Consider the following 24,000-nt stretch of genomic DNA (forward strand, 5'->3'; position numbering starts at 1 on the left):
GAATGCCTGGCTGAAGAGATGCGTCTTTAATCTAGTTTTAAACTGGGAGAGCGAGTCTGAGCAACGAACAGTATCCGGAAGACTATTCCAGAGTTTTGGAGCTAAATGTGAAAATGCTCTCCCTCCTTTGGTGGATCTGGATATCCTAGGTATGACCAAAAGCCTCGAATTTAGTGACCTTAAAGAGCGCGATGGATTATAGGGCGATAGAAGATCCGTTAAATAGACTGGAGCTAAGCCGTTTAGGGCTTTATAAGTCAGTAGCAATACCTTGTAATTAATACGGGACTTTATAGGTAACCAATGTAGTGATGATAAAATTGGTGTTATATGATCATATTTTCTTGATCTAGTTAGAACTCTAGCGGCGGCATTTTGGACTAACTGTAGCTTGTTTATTGAGGATGCAGGACAACCAGCTAATAAAGCATTACAGTAATCTAGTCTCGAGGTCATGAATGCATGAACTAACTTTTCTGCATCAGAAACTGATAGCATATTACGTAGCTTAGCAATGTTTCTAAGGTGGAAAAAGGCTGTTTTTGTAACATATGAAATATGATTTTCAAAAGACAGGTTGCAGTCAAGTATAACACCCAGGTCTTTTACTGTAGAGGATGAAGTAACAGGACATCCTACTATGTTAAAGTTGTATTGCGAGAGGTTTTGTGGGTGGTTTTTTGAACCGATAAGTATTACCTCTGTCTTGTCTGGATTTAATAAAAGAAAATTGCGCGTCATCCAATCTTTTATATCTTTAACACACTCTGTCAATTTGGATAATTTAGCGTTTTCATCTGGCCGTGATGAAATATAGATTTGAGTGTCATCAGCATAACAATGGAAACTAATTCCATGTTTCCTTATAATATTTCCAAGTGGCAGCATATATATTGAGAATAATAGAGGGCCTAACACAGATCCCTGCGGCACTCCATAGTTTACTGGAGTTATGATCGATTTTTCTCCATTTAAATAAACAAAATGGTAGCGGTCAGATAAATACGATCTAAACCAGCTTAATGCTTGTCCTTGAACACCAGTCGCGAGTAATCTCCCCCTCGCATTCGTCTCTGTGTCACTGAGTGTAAAGCTCAAAAGGCGAAGCTTGAATTTACAGGTATGTCCCTCTTTGGCTAATGTAGTTTCAAGATGGAGGGACAACATGGCGACCGGCATTCGAACCCCTCACCCGTATGTACTTTCAATGACAGATTATAAACTTACGAGAATACTTTATTACTTGAAAGAAGTAAATATACATTTATGAGCACATACATTTTTGAAAGAACTAAGTGTTTTTTGCTAAGAATCAACTAAAAAAATTACACAGTGTAGCTTTAAAATGTAATTTATCCTTGTGTTGAAAAAGTAGAATTTTCAGCATCTTTACTGAAAAGTATTTATTATTATTCTAATAAATCATTATAATATGTTGTTTTGCTGCTCAAGAAACAATTTTTTTTTTTTTATAAATGTTGAAAATAGTTGTGTGTGTAATATATTTGTATATTTATTTGATATTTATAGAGGGTTCAAAAGCATTTATTTGAAATAGAAATCTTTATGAATTGAACATTATGAACATTGTCATTCCTGTCACTTTTTATTTAATGTGTCCTTATTAAATTAAAAAGTATTCATTTTAAATGTATTTTATTTATTTTCATCTTCCTGACCACAACATTTTAAACGGTAGTGTATTTCGCCACAAAATCGAAAGGGAAAAAAATAAATTTATTTAGCCTTTAGGATTTTTAGCTTTTTGTAAAATACTTGTATTCACCCCCTAATTATCATTGCTGTATTTTATTTTATTTTTTAAAAGAAGAAATTATCATTTATAATGATATATTTAAATCGTACATTAAAGTGTGCCATGTGAACTGCATAGTAGTATTTATTTGTACTGCATTTATTTTTTATTTTAATTAAAAAAAAATAGTTTCCTTTGGAGGTTTTTTCATTAGTACAATAATGCCAGCCTTTTAGTTTTTAATTTTATGGGGAATTGGCATGATGATAATATCACAATGCAAATAAACACACCTTACTGGGAAAAAAAAACTAATAGGCTTAATATTCTTGAAATATGACCTGGATATATTTGTGTAATTATCCTAAAATACAATATGCAAGCACCGGTATCCTCTGCTGTGTTTAGATATGAGATATGATGACAGTAAATTTGTCGGTCATCCTCTGCAGAATCTTGTGAACAAGATGTGGGTCGGTGTAGCCAGTGAGGACAAAGCTGAACTTCGGAGCTGCTTGCCCAAACTTCTGCTATCCCAGCATGCACTGCTGCCTTTCTTCATCCGAAACAAACTCTGCAAAGTCATCGTTGACATTGGACGCCAGGACTGGCCTATGTTCTACCATGACTTCTTCAGCAACACCTTACAGGTACCTGTTATTCTTTACTGCTCTTACTATTGAATGATATTAAAACGAACTGAACTGGCTTCATCTTTGTGGTGTGTGTTGCAGTTAGTGCAGTCGCCGTCTCTCGCGCCGCTGGGTTTGGTTCTGCTCAAGATGACCTCAGAAGAGCTGGTCTGTCCCAGAGAAGACTTGAGCGTCGCTCGTAAAGAGGAGCTGAAGAAACTCCTGCTGGATCAGATCCCCACCGTACTGAACCTTCTGACTGGTGAGACACTCATAACGGTTTCATTGAAAGCATATGTGGGTGTAACTAGTCATTAAGCACTGGATTTTCAACAACTCTCTTTTGCTCGCAGGTATTCTGGAGACGGTGTGGGACAAACACAGTGTTACAGTCACCACTCCCCCTCCATCCCCCACATCAAGAGAGTCAGGTGAGCTTCTGATGTTCTCTTTTGCCATTGGGCCACTTTGAAAAGTGAGGTCTACATCAGTGCATCACACCAATTAGTGCTCAAAATCTCTAATTTTCATACGAATTCATGCAAAATTGCCACCTAGTCAAATAGTTGTTTTCATGTGAGATTTGGTTGGGAAAAAGCATTTGAAAATGTAATTGTCTGCAGCTTTTGCTTGTTTTTTGCCACTATATGACATATATTTTTGCATGTTCTATAATCCTGTAGCCTGAGCAATTGAATTGTAAAATTTCATTTTTTAGTCTTTTTTTTTTCCATCAAGTAATAAATTAATAAAGCAATAAAAATCTAATTTATATTTAAACTAAATTTAATTAAACTTATTTAATTAGTAAACCTTAGCTAAAACAGTTCTGATGCCAAATTTGTTGTCATTTAATTAACTGAAAATTTTATTAGTGAACTTTGAGTCCAATTCATACATTTATTTATTTATAAACATTTATGCTGCCTTCACTTGAAATGTCCTATTTCCCACTTCTGAATTTGTGATTATGAGCTTGTCGCATTCAAGTGCTTTGTTGTCAGAAAGAATAGGAATCATGGAGGACGCCTGTTTCATGAGGGAATCTTATTAAAAAAATTTAGTAAAGCCCAAATGTATTGAAGATAATTAATTTTGAATAAAATGTAGACTCCCTTTAGTTAACAACCGTATATTCACTGTGCTTTCTATTTTTCGAATTTCGGTCAAATACATGCTATTTTCGCTGTGTATAAAACATACAATATGCTTCAAATGTTTATTCATATTATGTAAATTGTAAATATGCACTACTTGAAAGACAAGGCAATGTAGCTGTTGTGGAAATAAACTATGAATACCAGTCACAGCAGCAATTGTTCTCCCCTCAGCCATTATGGCATGGATAAATTGGAAACTCAAAATGCATTTCTCAGTTTCCCAGTAGTAAATAGTTATATTTATATAGTACAATAGTAAATAGTAGTAAACACTTTAGTTCCTCCCTAAAAGCCCAAACTTAAAGTCTGCGTGAACCGGAAGTTGCAACCGACTTTTCTCCAGTGTTGTGACATATTTCCCAGTGAAAAGGAATATTGTACAGAGGGCAGGGTTTTACTCTAGCGCTCCTCCTCTCCATCTCTGCTCATATCAGACTAACGGTTTGAGGGGAGTGGTTAAGCGTTTCCCAACCCAAGCCGTCAAACCTACGTCATCAGAAAAAGACGCCATTCCAGACCGGAAGTAACTTTTCAGATTTTGATTAAAGATTACCACGTCAAACAATTTTTTTTCTGTGCATTAACTTGAACGGATTAATTTTTCACCACAAGACTAGTAATATGCGCTAACAAAGTAAATAGGGTCAATTTTGATTTCAGTTGGACTTTAATATCCATATCAGCCAAATAAGTAAGTGTTGTAAAATGCAGTCTGCTGTTGCTAAACTGCGGGACGTGTTTGATATTAAAGAGTGTTATTGAAAGCGCATTAAACCGCAAAAGAGACGCTGTTCCTCAGGCGACTTTCAGTGTGTACGCTCCGAGTCGGACGCGGATAAGAAAATGGGTTTCGGATATGCGCCTAAACGCGTACACACAGAAATAATAAAATGGTAAATGGTAAAATAGTGTTACTGTACACAAAGTTACTTCATTTATTCGGTAAAGATCATTGAGTGATATTCTTTTGTCATTTGTTGTTTGATTAACATTAATGAGACAGACAGCAGCAGGTTTATTAGGCTGCTGTCACTTTAAGAGTGTATTGCTGACTGTTTACTTTTCTTTTTCATAATTGTTTTCAGGACCTTTTTCTTACATTAGTTAACCTAGTATTAGTTTTTGCTGAAGTATTGAAAATTGTGAAATTTCACTGATATTTAAAATTACTTGTATCGTGAAATAAGGCGATCATATCGCCCTTCAAAATATATTCAAATATACATACATATCGTGATTTCAACATTGACCAAAAATAATCATGATTATGATTTTTGTCATAATAGAGCAGCCCTAGTCTTCAACCAATACTGATATGATAACCACAAAATGGTCTGTCACTAGTTAAAAATGTGCTAATAAATGATTGTTGTGTTAATTGTTGTCGTTTGTCATGTTCTGTAGGTGTTTTGGGGGGCAACAGCACACAGATGATCCTGGAAGCTGAAAGTGCCGCTCTGTGTCTGCTAGCGCTGGAATGTTTGGCTCATCTCTTTAGCTGGATTCCTCTCTCCACTTCTATCACTCCATCCCTCCTCGCTTCTATTTTTCATTTTGCTCGCTTTGGATGCCAGCAGCCAATCAAAACAAAACCTCTGCCCACTTCGAACGGAGACTCCGCCCCTGGAAATCTCCCAGCCAATGGTGGCAGTGGACAGGGCAGGACTGGTCAGATGGTGGGCCAATCCGATCGCGCCAGGCTGGGCGTCATGGCCATGAACTGTATCAACGAGTTAATGTGCAAAAACTGCGTCCCCGTGGACTTTGAGGAGTTTCTGCTACGCATGTTTCAACAGACGTTCTACTTACTTCAAAGACTCACAAATACACACTCACACAGCAACACACACACTATCAAAAGCAGATTGCAAGAATTAGATGAAAGGTAAGAGATAGATGCACTTGATTCAAACATTTAACTCATTGATGCTGCTGCTTTTTAACCCCTTCCATCTGTCTGTCTGTCTCTATCAGCTATGTGGAAAAGTTCACCGATTTCCTCAGGCTTTTTGTTAGTGTTCATCTGCGGAGGATCGAATCTAACGCCCAGTTTCCTCTAGTGGAATTTCTAGCTTTGCTCTTCAAATACACCTTTAACCAGGTAAAACTCTTTCATTTAATGTTCCTGGAAGCACCAACTCTAACACACCATATTCATGTCTAATTTCCTTTTCCTGTACTTTGATTACCCAAACTTTCCTTGTTCCTCTTAATTTTTGACACCATCACTATCCTTTTTTTATTGTTTTAACATATTTTAATGCACATACCTTGGTTTGGGGGTATTTTCATTAATGGTTTCCTGGTAATTATTGAATTTCTGTTGAAAAAGCCTAGACTGGAAGATGCTTTTTTACTCTTCCCAATGGCTTCATTTTGTCATGTTCAGTTTTAAACCACAAGATGTGCGTTATCATGACTAACATTAAAGGGGTCATGTCTTTTGACATGCAAGAGGTTATTGTACTATTAAAACATCCTGTAAGTTTCACAACTCAACTTCCTCATTAGTCCAAAAACAGCTTTCATTGAATCCAAGCTCAGAAAACAACTTGTTTCGGATTGTCAAAGTATGACGTAATAGTTTGACGAAATGCCGCCTCTGTAGAATCAGATCATTGCGTCTTTGGCCCTGCCCACTGTCGGGTTATTGAGATGAAGTGAATAGTTAGTGAATAGATGGAGAGAAGAGAGATGCAGGATTACTGGAAAGATATCGTTAGTTTCTAAAGGATCTTAATGCTAGGAAAGTGGTTATTTATTATCAACTATGTGAATGTCTTAGTAGAGATTATTATTTTGTTCGGTACATTACATTGTGGATTCTTTGGTAAATCAGTCGCAATTTCAGCGCAGGCTTTGGAAACAGACTGTTACAGAAAGATACGGACCCAACCGTAATGCGACAACATGTTAATTACAGTGTTTATTTTAATGCCTGATCTGTGATTGTTGATATGTGAGGGTTCATTCTCAGATGTTCTTTCACAAAATCCTTTATTGCTGTTTATACATCAATAGATCAAGCCAGTGACTAAACAGTCAACTTCACACTGTACCTTTTAGTACCATGAAAATAATTTCTTATTTAAATTGTGATTTAAAATATATACAGAAAGCAAATAACGCTAATCACTGGAGCTGCCAATCACTTCAGTTCAACATGAGTAACTGAGCTCTGCATTCTTGCCAAAACTTTCATTATAATCAAAGACTCTGTCTACACTGCTCAATGAGTCTCTTATTTCCATCATGTTTTCACTGTGTTGGTTATTATGAAAGCATCTGTGATCGTGCAGAAACAGACATGACTGTGATTGGCTACAATGCTCAGCGCTTCAACCTTTTATGCAGTGGGAGTAGAAGTAATTATAATGCTGGAATTAACACTTTATGATTAGTTAATCTCAGCAGATGTGATTAGTAAAAATGCGATGAAGGTTTTCAATAGAGTTTCATATGCAGAGATATTAACAAATCATAGCAGTGGCTGTTTACATTCGAGTCTTCAAAGGCACATGCCTCTTTAAACCGTGTTTCATTGAAGTCTTTTCTTCCCTATTGTGACTCATCTGAGTGAAATGACTTCTCAAACAAATGTAGAGGAGGACTTGATTTTGTTCATGTGGAATTGATTGGGTGGTTGTGGTTTGCTATTGGTGGATCTCATGTGAGTGACAGGTTGCCCCGCCCTCATGCCAGTAAACACATCATCAGAGAAGAGAAGAGATGTTAGAGGGAGGGGAAGTTATTTAGATTAAAGATTGCACATGACATCAAACGGTTTTGGGGTCACGGTTCGATGGCAGTTCGGGACAACGGAATTGTTGATTTGATTTGTTGCTCTAATTGATGAATTGACCAATGCTGTGCGGTAAAATGCAACAGCTACTTGATAAAATAAAAAATACAAACAAGGTGCCGCTTTCTGCCATCCCAGTTTCCATCCGTGAAGTTTGTGAAACATGTCACAAAAATGTATTGAAACAGCGTATAGGTTACTAGCAAACTCTTGCGTGTCATCTGAACTCTGTTTTGGGGTAGTGCGTAGATCAGAGGTCTTCAATCCTGCTCCTGGAGGGCCACTGTCCTGCAGAGTTTAGTTCCAACCTGCTTCAGCACACCTGCCTTTGAATACTCAAGCGATTCTGAAGAGCTTGATGAGCTGACTCAGGTGTGTTTGATTAGGGTTGGAACTAAACTTTGCAGGACAGTGGCCCTCCAGGAGCAGGATTGAAGACCTCTGGCGTAGATCGTCTCTTCTTCTGCTCTTTTTCCTGTTGTGATGGTTAGCAAACAGTGTTGCATTACCGCATGCGCCCCCTTCTGGATTAAAGTGTGGATCGCCTGTGACTGGCTGTATTCGTCGTCTGACTGTATGCACTGAACCGTGACGGTTCAAGGCGAATACATGTACCGTTACACCTCTAATGTGCACTGATAAATCATTTATAGTAAATACTGCAATATTCCATAAAAAACAATAATTTTCAATTTTTATTAAAGTTATTGCAGGTTTTGATGTATAAATAAATCCTACTAACATTATAAATGCACTTAAGGAAACAAAATTAAAAATGAAATTCATGACCACTGAATCAGCGCTGAAGTTCTTAAACTTGATATTTTTGTGCATCTCTTCATTTAATGGTCTGTTTATTTTGTTGTAGCCGAGTCACGAGGGTTACCTGGCCTGTCTTGACATCTGGAGTATATTCCTGGACTACCTGACCACCAAGATCAGAAGCCGATTGGCTGACAGAGACAGTGTCATTAACAGGTACATGTCTGTGGACTGTGAATGAAGTTTGTGTTATATAGGTTGCTCAAGCATTGAATGCTGTCATAATCTGTGTGTGTGTGTGACCAGGTATAAAGATGCTCTAGTTCTGCTGCTGCGTGAAGTTCTCAACCGGATCCAGTTCAGGTTAAACCAGAGTCAACTAGAAGAACTCGATGATGAGACCCTTGACGACGATGTAAGGATCAGTCAGACACACGGTTATAGTTGCTGAAACATCTTTATTTTTTTTGGGCTGAATTTTTGGAACTCTTTCCCCTCTTGGTTTCTATAGCAACAGACGGAATGGCAACGGTACCTGCGTCAGAGTTTGGAAGTGGTTGCCAGGGTGATGGAGCTGCTGCCGTCCCAAACCTTCTCTGTTCTGGTGGGTGTAGATGAGTGGGTGAACATGTTCTCTCTCTCTCTCTCTCTCTCTCTCTCTCTCTCTCTCTCTCTCTCTCTCTCTCTCTCTCTCTCTCTCTCTCTCTCTCTCTCTCTCTCTCTCTCTCAGGTGTAGATGAGTGGGTGAACATGTTCGTTTGTTCGTTCTCTCTCTCTCTCTCTCTCTCTCTCTCTCTCTCTCTCTCTCTCTCTCTCAGCCAGGTGTAGATGAGTGGGTGAACATGTTCGCTCTTTCTCTTTGAACTGAAAATAATGGACTCTCCATTGGCAATTCTAATAACTGTTTAATATGGAAGCAAAACTGATTTAAAGGGATAGTTCACTTTGAAATTATGCTTTTTGAGACAGTGACCATAGACCTGCATTATTTGACTGACAGACAAGAACGGTTTGACCTAAAAATATCAAAATTGAAACTACTGCGAAAAAAAAGACACCTACATCTTGGATGCCCTTGAGGTAAGCTAAAACATACCAAAATTTAATTTCAAAGTGAACTATCCCTTTAAGTGAGTCTCAGTGAAGTCCAAACCATTCATGGAGGATTCTGCTGTAATCCACATGAGGAAGAGTATTAGAGCTGTCAATCAATATAAATGTTTCATCAAATGCCCATTTTATATCCATCTATCTATCTATCCATCTATCTAATTGTATTTTTATCTATCTATTTATATTTCTTATCTGTCGATCTGTCAATCTGTCACGTTTTTCCTGTTATTATTAATTCCATTAAATTTGCATGTTATATGGCATTGATGATAAGCATCTGATGAGCAGAGCATGATTATGTGTGTGTGTGTGTTTAGTTTCTGGTGCTCCAGGAGGATCTGGACGTTTATCTTGGGCTGCAGCAGTATATCGTGAGATCAGGATCAAGTGAGTTTCTCTTCATGGTCACAGTCTGAATATTCAGCAGTTTTATAGATGGTATCTTTGTTTTCAAACCCGTTCAGCTGCACACCCAGATTACACTTCTAAATGCAATGCAGTTTTTGACAGAATTATTAGATGGGATTGTTTTGGGTGAACTATTTGTCATGGAGAATGCATTGCAACAATGCTAATGTGTCGTTTTCACTCAGTATCCAAATGTCACTGTTTGTATGTTAATCCACTGAAGCATTAAGGGGAATTTGTTGGAAATATTATATCTTTGACACATTTCCTTGTTCTTCAGGCTGCACTGTTTTTTTCTTTTTTTCTTTTGCTATCTGACTTCCTTCTGTCAGATATCTTGTATAAATATGTTGCTGCCATTTTTTGACCTTAGTGTATAATAATCAGCCCAAGTAAGCAGGCTGTACAACTACAGACAAGATGAAATATAGAGGAAGTTCTACATGAACTGTGTTTGGGGCAGTAAGATTTCTTTTTAAATGTTTTTGAAAGAAGCTTATGCTCACCAAGGCTAAATAAAAACAGTAATATTGATAAATATTAGCCTGGTTAAAACCAGACCATTCTCAGTAGTAACTGAGTTATGGTCTGGCAAAGCTTCATTAATAACTCATTTCCAAAGGGGCGTCACCAACGGACGTCGCTCAAATGCCTCTGGGCGCAATTGGTTAGACCTAAAACTCCTAAAACCAATCGGAGCGATCGTCATCGTGTAAAGCCATATGCTGCGTCCCAATTCGCCTAAGTTACACTACGCCATAAAAGTATGTACTCTTTTTGTGAAGAAAATGTATTTACTTTTGAATGTGTAGCAAAAAAGTAGGCAAGCTTTGGGACATACTACTTCGTCATCTTTATCGGACGGATCTGTCACGTAAACTGCCGTCAATCATCTTGTCACAGTTAAAATCCTCTATCAAATCTAATTTAATTTCCTACCGTTTCGGAGAGAAATGTAGTAGCACGTTCATCTGCCAGTGGGTCTTTCATGGAGACTGTCCTCATGTGTTTGCAATTTGAATATAATAATGCGTTAAAAAGTTGGTGCGCTTCACCAACGGACGTCGCTCAAATGCCTCTGGGCGCAATTGGATAGACCTAAAACCAATCAGAGCGATCATCATCGTATAAAGCCCGCCTCAACGTTTCTGATTGGTGCCTCGATTTGGATGGATTAGAAATCGGCTTGAATGGGCTCTTTGCCAGACTACTTGCAGAGAAAATCTAAATTTGTCGGAAGTTTGTTTGGGTTTTCCCAGGCTAGATAAATATTACAATTAAAAATAACACATTTAAGTAATGTATTTAAATGTGTATTCAATTGTAATTTATTCCTGTGATCAAAGCTGTATTTTCAGCATCATTACTCCAGTCTTCAGTGTCACATGATCCTTCAGTGTCATTCTAATATGATGACTTGCTGCTCAAGAAACATTCATTATTATTATTATCAATGTTGAAAACAGTTGTGCTGCTTCATATTTTTGTGGAAACTGTGATACATACATGTCTTTACTGACACTTTTGGTCAGTTTAATGCATTCTTGCTGGAAAAAGTAATAATTTCTTCTTTTTTAAACTTACTGACCCCAAAACTTAGAAATTTTGATTGCTTGAGCACTTTCTCAGTCAACCTAGTATTTTAGTAGTTTCTGGTCTTGTTATGTTCAGTCTGATGGTGCTTTGTGGCGGGTCTGTTCTCATGTGGCTTGTGAGTTGTTGTCAGCTGTTGTTGAGTGGTTTTACACCTCTCTCTCTCTCTCTCTGTGTGTGTGTGTGTGAGAACAGGTCGCAGGCTGAACATCACAGCGGAGGCCGACTGCAGAAGACTTCACTGCGCTCTCAGAGACCTGAGCTCTCTCTTGCAGGCCGTGGGACGCCTGGCCGAGTTCTTCACAGGGGACGTTTTCAACGCCCGCTTTAATGACGCTCTCGCCATCGTGCAGAGGTCAGTTCCTGATTCCCAGTTCCTCATTTGACAACAACACTACCTCCTTATGTGTGCACTTTAATGTCCTCTGTATTTGCTTATGCTTTATGCCATGTTTTTATGCATATTATTAGTGGTCTTATTACTGGTTTTGCTGTGTTGTGTAGTGTGCTTCACATGGCTATTTGATGGCTTCTTTTTGCATTACACCAAATTTAGTTTTTTTTTGTTTATACACTTGTCATAAATAACTTTGTTATTAGCCTATGCCCTTTTACAAAGTCTTGATTTTGTTTTTGGGATCTACTAGAATAGGTTTTCATGCTTGAATGTTCAGAAACACATTTTTCTCATTCTCCATTGTTGCAGCACCTCTCTTCTCAGTCTGTCAGTAACGCTCTGTTTAGTTCCTGTCTCTCTATGAAGCCCCTCCCTCTGAAAGCTCAGTGTGCTCTGATTGGTGGGCTGGAACAGTGTGTTGTGATTGGTCAACCGCTTTGCCGTTTTTTGGAAATGTCCCGCCTTTACCATAACTGTGATATTCAACACACTACTAACTAACTCTACCAGGTCTCGTCCTTTATTTTGCGTATGTCTTGGGCGTGAATTGTTTAAATAAGGAATATTGCGACGTGTTTGTTCCCGGGACAGACATTTTTCATGCTCAAACAGCAACATTACACACTGAAGAAAGATGAACATGTAATAAAAGGACCCCTTTGATATACTGTTTAAACCCTGGCTCAAAAAACACAATGATTACTAATTTAACTCTGTGAACTTGTGCAGACTGCCCAAATATAAACTAAACCAAGCCTTTTTTTCAAAAAGCAAAGGTTATGGTTTTGGTTTTACTTTCACAAGTGCAATGTATTTTCCTGTTAACACCAACACTGTGTCAAAGTAATATGCAAATAAATGCAAACAAATATCATATTATTCGTTTAGGAAAGAATAGCTTGAATTATTAATACAGATTGATAGATGGTCAGATGTAAATAACTGACTGAAATATGTGATGTTTAATTCTTGGCCATTTTGTTTCTCCTCCTCTCAGATTGGTGGAAGTGTCGTGTTACGGCTCTCAGATCAGCCTGTACGATGTAGAGATGGCTGTTCCTACAGTGCTCAAACCAGATCTTATAGATGTGTAAGTAGTCATAAACACTGGTCAATGTGCTAGTTGATGCAGGTTAACCTAAATGAGAATAGTTTAAAATAAAACCTAATAAACGTCTCTGTTTTGCAGCCACGCGCAGTCATTGGCCGCTCTGCAGGCGTATTCTCATTGGCTGGCTCAGTTCTGCGGCGAGGTGCAGCGCCAACAAGATCAAACGCAATTTGTGGATCTCATCAGGTCCAGCATGGACGCCACGACCCCTCTCATCAATGCCAAGGTCACTTGATTTTTATAAATGAGAATACTTTAATGCTCATTTAAACCAGAACACAGTCATTTCAAGTTTAAAGAACTGAAGACATGTTTTTATTAAATGTATGTGTATTTATATGGGTACTACTGATATTATACTACGTATAATTTCATACAATTAAGAGGTCGATCAATATTATCATCAATATTAGATTTAGCTGATATCATCAAAGAAACTATGGAAGCTTGTTTCTGCAATGGAATAAAAAAAAGTTAAAAAGGCAATTGTGACTCCCAATTATAAGGGGAAAAATGCAGACTTTTTTTTTTTTTCTCTCAGAATTGTGAGATATAAACTCGTAAATCTGAGGGAAAATGTAAGAATTTTGAGATTTAAAAGTTACAATTACCTTTTTTACAAGCTTCCATTACAAACAGATTATTGTGCGGATGCTAAGAAAAAATCTATCTATTGAATACATTAATGTTCTTAGCCTTTCCTTCCTGTGACAGGGCGGCAAAGAGACAAGTTACAATAGTTTGTTAAATTAAATAGCAGATACAGTTTATTGTGTAACCAACATAACAATATCCAGAAAAAAAGATTTTATGCAAATGCTGGACTTGTAACTCTTTCCCCATCAGCATTTTTTATATTAGTATTTTTTTAGGTGCCAGCATTTTTGATTATTTTTTACAAAAGTTTCATGGACCCAGAATATTTAGTTGAATGTATATACCGCTTTATTCTGGCTTCATGCATTTTTTTTTTTTTTAACAACATTTAAATGTGTGTTCGTTTCTTCAAAAAAATATTTTAACAAAAAGCTGACAACAGACTATAACGGGCATAAGCAATGCGTTTATTACTTTTTTCTACTAATGTTTTGCCTTTGTTTTGATCAGGAGTTTCTGTACTCATTCAGAAGTTTTTTAATAGCGCCCTCTACTGAATAACTGTGGAAATAATCACTGGATAATTCCATCAGTGCCGGGAAAGAGATAATTATAATAATGCCTGAAATACACAGGGACTCTTATTTTGAAATGTATATGCTTTACTATTTCCAGCTGCTCATTCAAACAGATGAGAGAGATAAAATATGCACTCTTACAACCATCTACAAAATATTGCAATATAAACACCATAAAGTAAACATTGTCATAATTTATTCAGCCATGCCTTCATAATAAGGTTTGTTGTAGAAATGTACAAAGCTATATATTTATTTGTGGGGTTGTCTTGAAACTGAAGCGTGTCTCTTGCCTGTGAGGTCTACAGTAGAGTTTTAGATTAGACCGTCTTCTGTTCAACCAGTTATTCTTCATTCTTTCTCTTTGATGAACTCTAATCCGCCCGATCTCCGTGTGTCACAGGTTCCAGAGAAGTTGCTGTTATCTGCGTGCCATCTCCTGGTCTCCATGTCCACCACCGTGCGACCGGTGTTCCTGGTGTCGCTGCCGGCGGTGCAGAATATCTTCAACCTGATCACAGAGAATCATAACCACAGATTACCTCAGGAGGTGTGTGTGTGTGCATGGGCTTATGTACTTGGATCCCACTGTTGTTGTTTGTGATGTAATATTTGTTGTTGTTTCCTCAAGGCTCACGTCCTGGTGTGTCGAGCTCTGTCCAACATGTTGCTGTTGCCGTGGCCCAGTCTACCAGAAGCAGAGCAGCAGTGGCCGAGCCGTTCGTCCAATCACGCGCGGCTTCTCAGCAGTCTGACGCAGCAGTACCGCCTCCTGCCCCGCCCACCCAACCATCACCCCAACAGTGAGAGCAACAGATGAACACTGATAGCAATGTCAAATATTATAATATATTCCATATAAAAATATATATAGCAGTGATGCTTTAAATTGACTAAAAGTGACTGTAAAGACATTCATAATGTTACAGTTTCTAAATCGATTGAAATAGATTTGTTTTATATCAATGCGGATCTTTTGAACTTTCTATTCAAAGAATCAAAAAAATATCACATTTGCACAAAAATATTATGCAGCACAACTGTTTTCAACATTAATAATACATGTTTCTTGAAATCATCATATCAGAATAATATTTTAAATATTTAAAAAAAGAAAATGTTTAAATTAAAATTTTAATATTTCACAATATTACTGTTTTTACGGTGTTCTCGATGATAAATGCACCTTGATGAGCACTGCAGGTCTTGATGCCCAATTCTGATTTGTTACTGACCTCAAACTTTTTGGATGGTATTTTTTATTTATATAAAGGTTATTTATATATGGGTTTATTTATAAATGGATTGTCATTTAAATTTTATTTATTTATTATTTTTTGATACAGCCGTTTTTACCAGTTATTTTTATAAAAGTATTTTCAGAAATGGCAGTAATGTAAGTAATGTGTCCCTCAGGTAAAGCGGTGATCCAGCAGACTCTGTGTGTGTTGAAGGATCTGGTGGACAGTATATCAGGAGAGGCCACTAAATCACGTCAGATCTGTTACCACAGCCTGCAGGAGTCAGTCCAGGTCACGCTCGCGCTGTTCCCTCACTTCATCCAGCAGCCAGGTGAACAAATCATCATCAACATCAGCGTTCATGACCACGACTCCTGCCTTCTGTTGCTGGAATGATCTTTACTGAGGATTCATTCTCTCTCTCTCTCTCTCTCTCTCTCTCTCTCTCTCTCTCTCTCTCTCTCTCTCTCTCTCTCTCTCTCTCTCTCAGATGTGACAGACGAGATGCTGAGTTTCTTTCTCACGCTGTTTCAAGCTCTGCGTGTTCAGATGGGTGTAGCTTTCACAGAGCAGATCATTCAGACATTCCTCAGCATGTTCACCAGGTGACCTCGGCTTCCTCACGTTCACTAATCGATCATGTGTCACTGTGTATACTGATGCTCACTGATCCTCATGTTCCTCAGGGATCAGCTGGCCGTCAGCATCTTACAGGAGGGCAGCTCGGGATCCAGAGTGGTTCAGAAGTTTCTCAAGATTCTGCAGGTAAAACCACTTTGTGTTTGAGCTTCAGTGGTTATTAACCCTGTAAAGCCCACTGTGTCATATTTGATACACGTCTAAGCCCGCTAAATTATCAACATGATAAAACTGTTGTACACAATCTAGGACATGCCCTCTGTATGATAGTTTGTAGTTTTCTAGTAAGTAAAAGGCCTTTCAGTATATTTCTAAAAATGTCTCTTCAGGTATTGTTGCTGTGAAATCTTTACTGAAGTAAAAGTAGCTTTTATATTGTAAATAATATTTAACTTGTTCTAGACTGAAGCAACTTAGGTTAACTTGATTATTCATAAATCTTTTTTTCTTTTTTTTTTTTTTATAAATATGTGAAAATGTGAGTATCAAATATGATACATCAGGCTTTTGAGGAACATTTATGTTCATCTCTGTCATCTTTGTATTGCATTGCATGATGTGTTTTAGAGCTACAGAGCTTTGATCATAAAACTAAGCTTTTAAATATCAGACATTATTAGAAGAGATAAAGTGGCAACTGATATTTATATGCATTTTATGTAAGTAGTCTGTTATACTAATATAAAGATTTACATTAAAAGCTTCATATTATAGAATATGAGCTTCATATTCTCACTTCATCAGGTAATATGAGCCATAAAAGCCTGATGTATCAAATATGATACTCAAAAAGCACACGTGCAAACTTTTATTCTCTCTCTAAAGGTTCAATAAACTCTTCCATTCAAAATATAGTTTTTTTCAGACTTATTTCATATGTCAAGCATTACAGGATTGAACATGCTGTTTATCTTTGCTTTATTGTCTCAGGTTGTGGTTCAAGAGCCTGGCCAGACCTTCAAGCCTCTGTTACCCAGCATCCTCAGCCTTTGTTTGGACCAGGTTTACCCAATAGTGGCAGAGGTAAGAGACACGAGTTAAAGACACCCCACCTCAGAGTGCTTAAGGTTAAAATGCATTTCCCAGCATAATTTGATTTACGTAAAAAAAGAAAAAGGTAACTGTGTTTGCCACGATTTTACTGTACGGAATATACATTCGTTTTACTACTCGTTACAGTTTATTTGATCCAATTTTTAATTTTGAACTTAGTTAACCAGTAAACTAATTAGTTGTTATAGTAGTATTCTTTTTCTGTAAAAATTACATTGACAATGACATGACAAACATTTTTATAGTGTAGAAACCACAATGCAGAACATTTAACACATTAGCATTTACAAGATAAACACTAATCATTGTTTAACAGAATAAAGAGTTTAGCTTTTTAAAGGAACACACCGACTTTTTCATCTCCGTGCGTGCTGTAAGTCTGTTTGACGCACCCACCGTTAGCCTAGCTTAGCACAAAGACTGGATGTAAATGGCTTCAGCTAGCATACTAATCCCAATAAGTGACAAAATAACACCAACATTTTCCTATTTACATGTTGTGATTTGTATAGTCACAGCGTGCACAAATAACAAGGTCATATGAGACACAGCCATCTTCTAACCGTATACATACTGGGAACTATATTCTCAGAAGGCGAAGCACAGCTACTTTGGTGATTAGCGCAGCACCCGAGAAGCCCCATTGGTACTTCCGTCAACAAAACCAACGTGACTAACTAGTAATGAACGTGATTGGTGATCATGGCTGAATTTGAGGAATTGTCAGAGGATTTTTACTTGGTATCAAACCAAGATCCAGAACCATATCGTTTTGAGCCAGAATACACAGACGAGGAGTTACAAACTTTTTGAGCTGATACTAGACAAGATGCCGAACAGAGGTCGAGGGGAGAATCAGAACGAACACGGACTGGTGGTGTAAATGTGGAACATGCCAACCTATGCCGACAGAAACCGAGTGCCTTTGTTGTTGTAAATGGGACTGGGTATTGCCATCGATGGAAAGGCTTGATGACAATGAAAATCTTTGCGTCACTACCACGGAGGATTTCTCTGCCCTAATACACCCAGCAGTTGTCGTATTTTTATTTATTTTTTTCCCTGTTGTGATAAGAAACACACCATGCCGAGTGAACTTAATGGACAGCTGTCCACCAAGTAAGTGATTTTGTAATAATCATCATCATGCATAGTTCAATGCAATTGTAGTATAGCCATGCCATACTAACAAACTGTCTATACACAAAATATGCACACATGCCAACTGACATAGCACCCTTGAAATAGCCTTTCATGATCACCTGTTTACTTGTAGCCTAGCTAACTTATTCATACAAATTGTGACAAAATGATTTTTTTATTTATTTATTTAAAGTTTATTTAACAGGGACCATACAAGCAAACATGGTTACAATACAAAGCCTGTAACTGATGCGCAGCATATAGAGATGATTGTAAACTATGCATTTGCTATCTAGTAATTGCTGACTCTATTACTCCAACTCTGAGCGAACTCTCTGCTCCTCACCACGGGGCTTCTCGGGTGCTGCCCTAATCACTCCGCCCAAGTAGCTGTGCTTCGCCTTCTGAGAATGTAGTTCCCAGTATGTATATGGTTAGAAGATGGCTGTGTCTCTTATGACCTTGTTATTTGTACACACTGTGACTATACAAATCACAACAAGTAAATAGGAAAATGTTGGTGTTATTTTGTCACTAATTGGGAGCAGTATGCTAGCTGGAGCCGTTTACCTCCAGTCTTTGTGCTGTGCTAGGCTAGCGGTGGGTGCGTCAGAGTTACGGCGCACACGGAGATGAAAAGGTATGTATGGACTTATCTAACTCTGGGGGATACGGTGAATAAGCTAAAGTCCTAAAAAGTCGGCGTGTTCCTTTAAAGGTACATTAAAGTCACCGTGAAATCAAAATTGACTTTCTTTTTATGGAACATTGTAGTATTTATTATAAATGATTTAATCGTGCACATCATTTTTTTAGTTGATCTTATCAATTACTAATGGATAGAATTAAGTCCCACCCTTTTTTTTTTTTTTTTTGAGAAGCCATTTCACTATAAATCACAATAGAGAAGAAAAGATTATTGCAACTTCTGTTTCATGGCGACTTTAAAAGTCCTCTAATATTCTTCTTTCTGGAAGCTCTTTTAATTCGCTGATCTTCACCTCTGTGTTCTGCAGCGTTCCTGTCCGGATGTGAAAGCTGAGATGTTTGAGCTGCTCTTCCAGATTCTTCATCAGAACTGGAGGTTCTTCTTCAAGAGCTCAGTGTTGAGCAGCGTACAGAGAACCGGAGCAGAAGAACTCATGGAGAACCAAGCGCAGTTCACGGCTGCCATGCAGGTATCGACCGCACGTGTGTAACACACACATAACTCTCCTCAAAGCCTGAGTTACAGCATGTCTTAACCAAGCGTCAAGAAATAACCTCTCGTCCATGTGGATCAAAGTGTATAACCTAACAAGACAATTTGTTAGTCGCTATGTTCCTATTTTTGTTTTGTTTTTCATGTTTGGCAGTATTATTTTAGTTTTATTATAGTTTAAATATTTATTGAAATAGCTTTTATTATTATTATATTATAATTTTAGTTTTCATGTTAATTTTAGTTAAATCTTTTGTAATTTTATAATTATTTTTTAAATATTGCTATTTAAATAATTTTTATTTCAGTGTTAGTTTATATTTATTCCCAGTTAAATTTTGTTTAGTATGTTTTTCAGCTAATATTTATATTTTATTTTATTTCATTTATTACAATTAACAGAAGAGTTTTAATAGTTTTAATTTCAGTTTTATTTGACAATAATAACCCTGATGTTTGGTACTGAAATCTCAATGGTCCAAAAGTCCCGTTCCACAATACGAATATGCTACGAATATAGTATATTAATGTTTTGGGACTTTTGAATGTCTGTATATTATTTGGCAGTTCTTACAATCTCGTTACATATAATTGAGATTAAATAGCGGAGATGGAAACGCTGTTATGCGTGATTCTTGTGTCTGAGCATCGTGTCTTTGATTTGCAGGCATTTGGTCAGTCTTTCCTACAGCCGGATATTCACATCTTCAAACAAAACTTGAGTTACCTGGAGGTCCTGAACACCAAACACAAGTTGTACCACAGGGTAAGACACGCTGACATATGCTTACATTTGCTCAAATCTGATGATTGAATGTAGTGAAGATCCTGCAGCTTTTTAATATGGACTATTTCCATAGAAAGATCCGTCACACATATATATACACTGAACAAAATGATAAACGCAACACTTGTTTTTGCCCCCATTTTTCTTGAACTGAACTCAAAGATCTAAGACTTTTTCTATGTACACAAAAGGCCTATTTCTCTCAAATATTGTTCACAAATCTGTCTAAATCTGTGTTAGTGAGCACTTCTCCTTTGCCGAGATTATCCATCCACCTCACAGGTGTGGCATATCAAGATGCTGATTAGACAGCATGATTATTGCACAGGTGTGCCTAAAGCCTTGTTTATACTCGACGCGTCCGCACGAGCGCTAGGGTGCGCGCGGCAAAAATGACGTCATTGCGGAGGGGGCGGTCGTGCGCGTTGGGTTCGCAAGACCCAATTTCGCCTGGCGGTGTGCGCGACATTTTTTGTAACAACGCGCGCGGCGCCGCATCCGAAGGTGAATGTCTTCGAGCCGAATCTGGCCGAGCTCGAACTTCTCAACACACCGGCACCCAGTTTGCACGTCTAAATTAGTTGCTTACATTTAAAAAAATGAGCATACAATAGCATAAAAAGTATTTTTAATGAACGTAAAGGTCCATGTTTAATAAAAATGTTCACTAAACTTAATGAAATGTTTAGTGAAATAGGCCTATTAGAAAATATGTAAGAGATTGTTAATTTAGTTATATTGTATACACATTCTCATATCCATATATTTTGTTTTATTGTCACTAGTAATAATTTCAGGGTTTACTGGGTTTTACACGATTCTTTTTGTGTGGTGTGGTGTACTAAATATTGTCACGTGTGTGTGTAGCTTTCTTCTTCTCACTGCTGATTCCTGATTGTTTAGAGGACAATTACTTGAGTCGCCCCCTATCGTTTCAAAGAATAGTACAACGGCGAGCGCGTCAAGTATAAACGCCTCGTCCGTTTGGGGAGGTGCGCGCGCAGTCTGCGGAGACTCGCGCTGCGGAGCCAGGCGAAAGTATAAACAAGGCTTTAGGCTGGCCACAATAAAAGGCCACTCTAAAATGTGCAGTTTTATCACACAGCACAATTCCACAGATGTCGCAAGTTTTGAGGGAGTGTGCAATTGGCATGCTGACTGCAGGAATGTCCACCAGAGCTGTTGCCCGTGAATTGAATGTTCATTTCTCTACCATAAGCCGTCTGCAATTTTTTAGCTACAATTGTGTAGCCGTCTACACAAATTCAGTGTATATGTACTTAAATGGAGTATTAGGCCATATTTTTTCCACTCCTACTACATTTTATGGCACTTCAGAGAGTACATCCAACTGGCCTCATAACCGCAGACCACATGTAACCACACCAGCCCAGGACCTCCACATCCAGCATCTTCACCTAAGATCGTCTGAGACCAGCCACCCGGACAGCTGCTGCAACAATCTGTTTGCATAACCAAAGAATTTCTGCACAAACTGTCAGAAACCGTCTCAGAGAAGCTTATCTGCATGCTCGTCGTCCTCATCGGGGTCTCGACCTGACTGCAGTTTGTCGTAACCGATTTGAGTGGGCAAATGCTCACATTCGATGGCGTCTGGCACTTCGGAGAGGTGTTCTCTTCACGAATGAATCCCGGTTTTCACTGTACAGGGAAGATGGCAGAGAGCATGTATGGCGTCGTGTGGGCGAGCGGTTTGCTGATGTCAACGTTGTGGATCGAGTTGTGATACTCCATGGTAGCGGTGGGGTTATGGTATGGGCAGGCGTATGTTATGGACAATGAACACAGGTGCATTTTATTGATGGCATTTTGAATGCTCAGTGATACCGTGACGAGATCCTGAGGCCCTTTGTTGTGCCATTCATCCACGACCATCACCTCATGTTGCAGCATGATAATGCACGGCCCCATGTTGGAAGGATCTGTACACAATTCCTAGAAGCTTAAAATATCCCAGCTCTTGCATGGCCAGTATAATCACCGGACATGTCACCCATTGAGCATGTTTGTGATGCTCTGGATCGGCGTATACAACAGTGTGTTCCAGGTCCTGCCAATATCGAGCAACTTCGCACAGCCATTGAAGAGGAGTGGACCAACATTCCACAGGCCACAATCAACATCAACTCTATGCGAAGGAGATGCGTTGCACTGAGGAAAATGGTGGTCACAGTAGATACTGACTGTTTTTCGGACCCCCCAATACAGTAAAACGGCACATTTTAGAGTGGCCTTTTATTGTGGCCAGCCTAAGGCACACCTGTGCAATAATCATACTGTCTAATCAGCACCTTGATATGCCACACCTGTGAGGTGGATGGATTATCTCGGCAAAGGAGAAGTGCTCACTAACACAGATTTAGACAGATTTGTGAACACTATTTGAGAGAAATAGGCCTTTTGTGTACATAGAAAAAGTCTTAGATTTTTTAGTTCAGCTCAAGAAAAATGGGGGCAAAAACAAATGTGTTGCGTTTATCATTTTGTTCAGTGTATATGTACTTAAAAACGTAGTAGGAGTGGAAAAGGAGTGGAAAAAATATGGCCTAATACATTTAATGTCAAAGAACTACAAAATGTTTTTTTTTCTTTACAAAAACTAAACAAAATTAGTAATTTTCTGTCAGTGTTTGGATGCAGTAAAACACCCACAGATATAGCAGAAAACATCTGAGTCATGTTTATATTTTCCTCTGTCCTTGGCCATAATTCTAACCTTGAAACCAGGATCGGGCATGAAATAATGTCATGCATGGGAAAATCATCTGAGAATTGAACAGAGCAAGATAGGAATCATGTCTTTATGGCAGTTTTTCTGCTGATTGAATGGATAATACAATACTACTTCACCTTACAAATAGTTGTCGAAAGCAAAAATGCTACGAAATGCATCATATTTTGTGCACTAGAGCAATTTTTTGGAATCAGCACCCCAAAATTAGTAAGAAACAAGTATAATATTTCCTTCAGCAAATATGATGCAGGGTGGTGTGATCAAATGGCAGATCGTGTGCTATGGTTTGGTCAATGATGTGGATGCACAATGATATCGGCACAACATCGGTATCGGCCGATAAAAGCTTTAAATGACCATCATCGGCATCAGCCGATATGATCATTTCTGCCGATGAGCTTTGCCGATAGGGTGGCGTGTTTCCTATGTGCACGTGACGACCGTGCATGAGGGCCAGCAACTTAACATGTGGAGGCATTTCGAGCATGGGCGTCAGTTTGGTTTGAAATGTGCTGGGGACAGAGACGCATTCGCAAGTGCATTTTCAGAAGTGCTGGGTACAATGATGCAGTCTTTTTTTTTTTTTTTCTCTTTCGTGCAGGTCATGTTTTGAAAGACGATGTCCTGTAGCTTACTAATGTAAACTCTCCAAGCTATATGCTCTCCACAGAGCATAAAATATTTATTTTATTTTATTTTTCGTGTTCGCATTTATGAGGAAAAACAGTGACAGTTCTCGGTTGCGGACGTGAGCGCTCTGAAAGCCGCACTAAAAGAGACTGCTTTAAAACTTCCACAGAAAGCTCAAAGCCTTTCTAAGTAAATTTCGTTTTGTATTAATTTTATCTTAATTTTAATCAATGTTTCATCAACCAATTACCTGGATTTAATAAATAATAAGTAAAGCAGATAATAGATATCACGACACGGAGGCGCCCGCGATTGAACTGGAGCTAGTCTCAAATGAAACGAAACTCAGCATAGCCTACTTGCCTCACAGACCTGAGAAATATATCTATTATCTACAGAACGCTTGAAGTCATATTTTTAAACAGAACAATTCAAAACGAAAGAAAACTATGTAATCCGAAATGTGCATTTCTCTCTGGCGCGTTCACTACTACGAAGATCGCGAGTCATCGTCAACTTCATCTTTGCAGCCGACACAGAAAGTCTGAACTTAAAAATAAAATGTTGCACTGGCATATCATTTATCCAAGTGAAATAATTTGCCTATTTTTCAGGGGTGAATGTCTGTCTACATTTGTAAAA

At 38.2% G+C, this 24,000-nt stretch overlaps 1 protein-coding gene across 1 annotated transcript in view; it reads left to right on the plus strand.

The window, feature by feature from the left end:
• xpo6 (exportin 6) overlaps positions 1 to 24,000 on the plus strand; it is a 33,224-nt gene that overhangs the window by 8,009 nt on the left and 1,215 nt on the right. Inside the window, exons 4-23 of the mRNA XM_079869929.1 lie at positions 2,209 to 2,406; positions 2,491 to 2,650; positions 2,742 to 2,819; positions 4,953 to 5,433; positions 5,523 to 5,649; positions 8,219 to 8,328; positions 8,419 to 8,527; positions 8,624 to 8,716; positions 9,543 to 9,612; positions 11,422 to 11,581; positions 12,621 to 12,713; positions 12,813 to 12,960; positions 14,313 to 14,459; positions 14,541 to 14,712; positions 15,326 to 15,481; positions 15,641 to 15,755; positions 15,837 to 15,915; positions 16,720 to 16,812; positions 19,002 to 19,163; positions 19,854 to 19,952. Of these exons, the coding sequence (XP_079726055.1) occupies positions 2,209 to 2,406; positions 2,491 to 2,650; positions 2,742 to 2,819; positions 4,953 to 5,433; positions 5,523 to 5,649; positions 8,219 to 8,328; positions 8,419 to 8,527; positions 8,624 to 8,716; positions 9,543 to 9,612; positions 11,422 to 11,581; positions 12,621 to 12,713; positions 12,813 to 12,960; positions 14,313 to 14,459; positions 14,541 to 14,712; positions 15,326 to 15,481; positions 15,641 to 15,755; positions 15,837 to 15,915; positions 16,720 to 16,812; positions 19,002 to 19,163; positions 19,854 to 19,952 (2,850 nt within the window). The remainder of the gene's footprint in view (positions 1 to 2,208; positions 2,407 to 2,490; positions 2,651 to 2,741; positions 2,820 to 4,952; positions 5,434 to 5,522; positions 5,650 to 8,218; positions 8,329 to 8,418; positions 8,528 to 8,623; positions 8,717 to 9,542; positions 9,613 to 11,421; positions 11,582 to 12,620; positions 12,714 to 12,812; positions 12,961 to 14,312; positions 14,460 to 14,540; positions 14,713 to 15,325; positions 15,482 to 15,640; positions 15,756 to 15,836; positions 15,916 to 16,719; positions 16,813 to 19,001; positions 19,164 to 19,853; positions 19,953 to 24,000) is intronic.

The sequence above is a fragment of the Squalius cephalus genome (genome assembly GCF_949319135.1).
Source record: "Squalius cephalus genome assembly, chromosome: 1".
Taxonomy (NCBI): Eukaryota; Metazoa; Chordata; class Actinopteri; order Cypriniformes; family Leuciscidae; genus Squalius; species Squalius cephalus.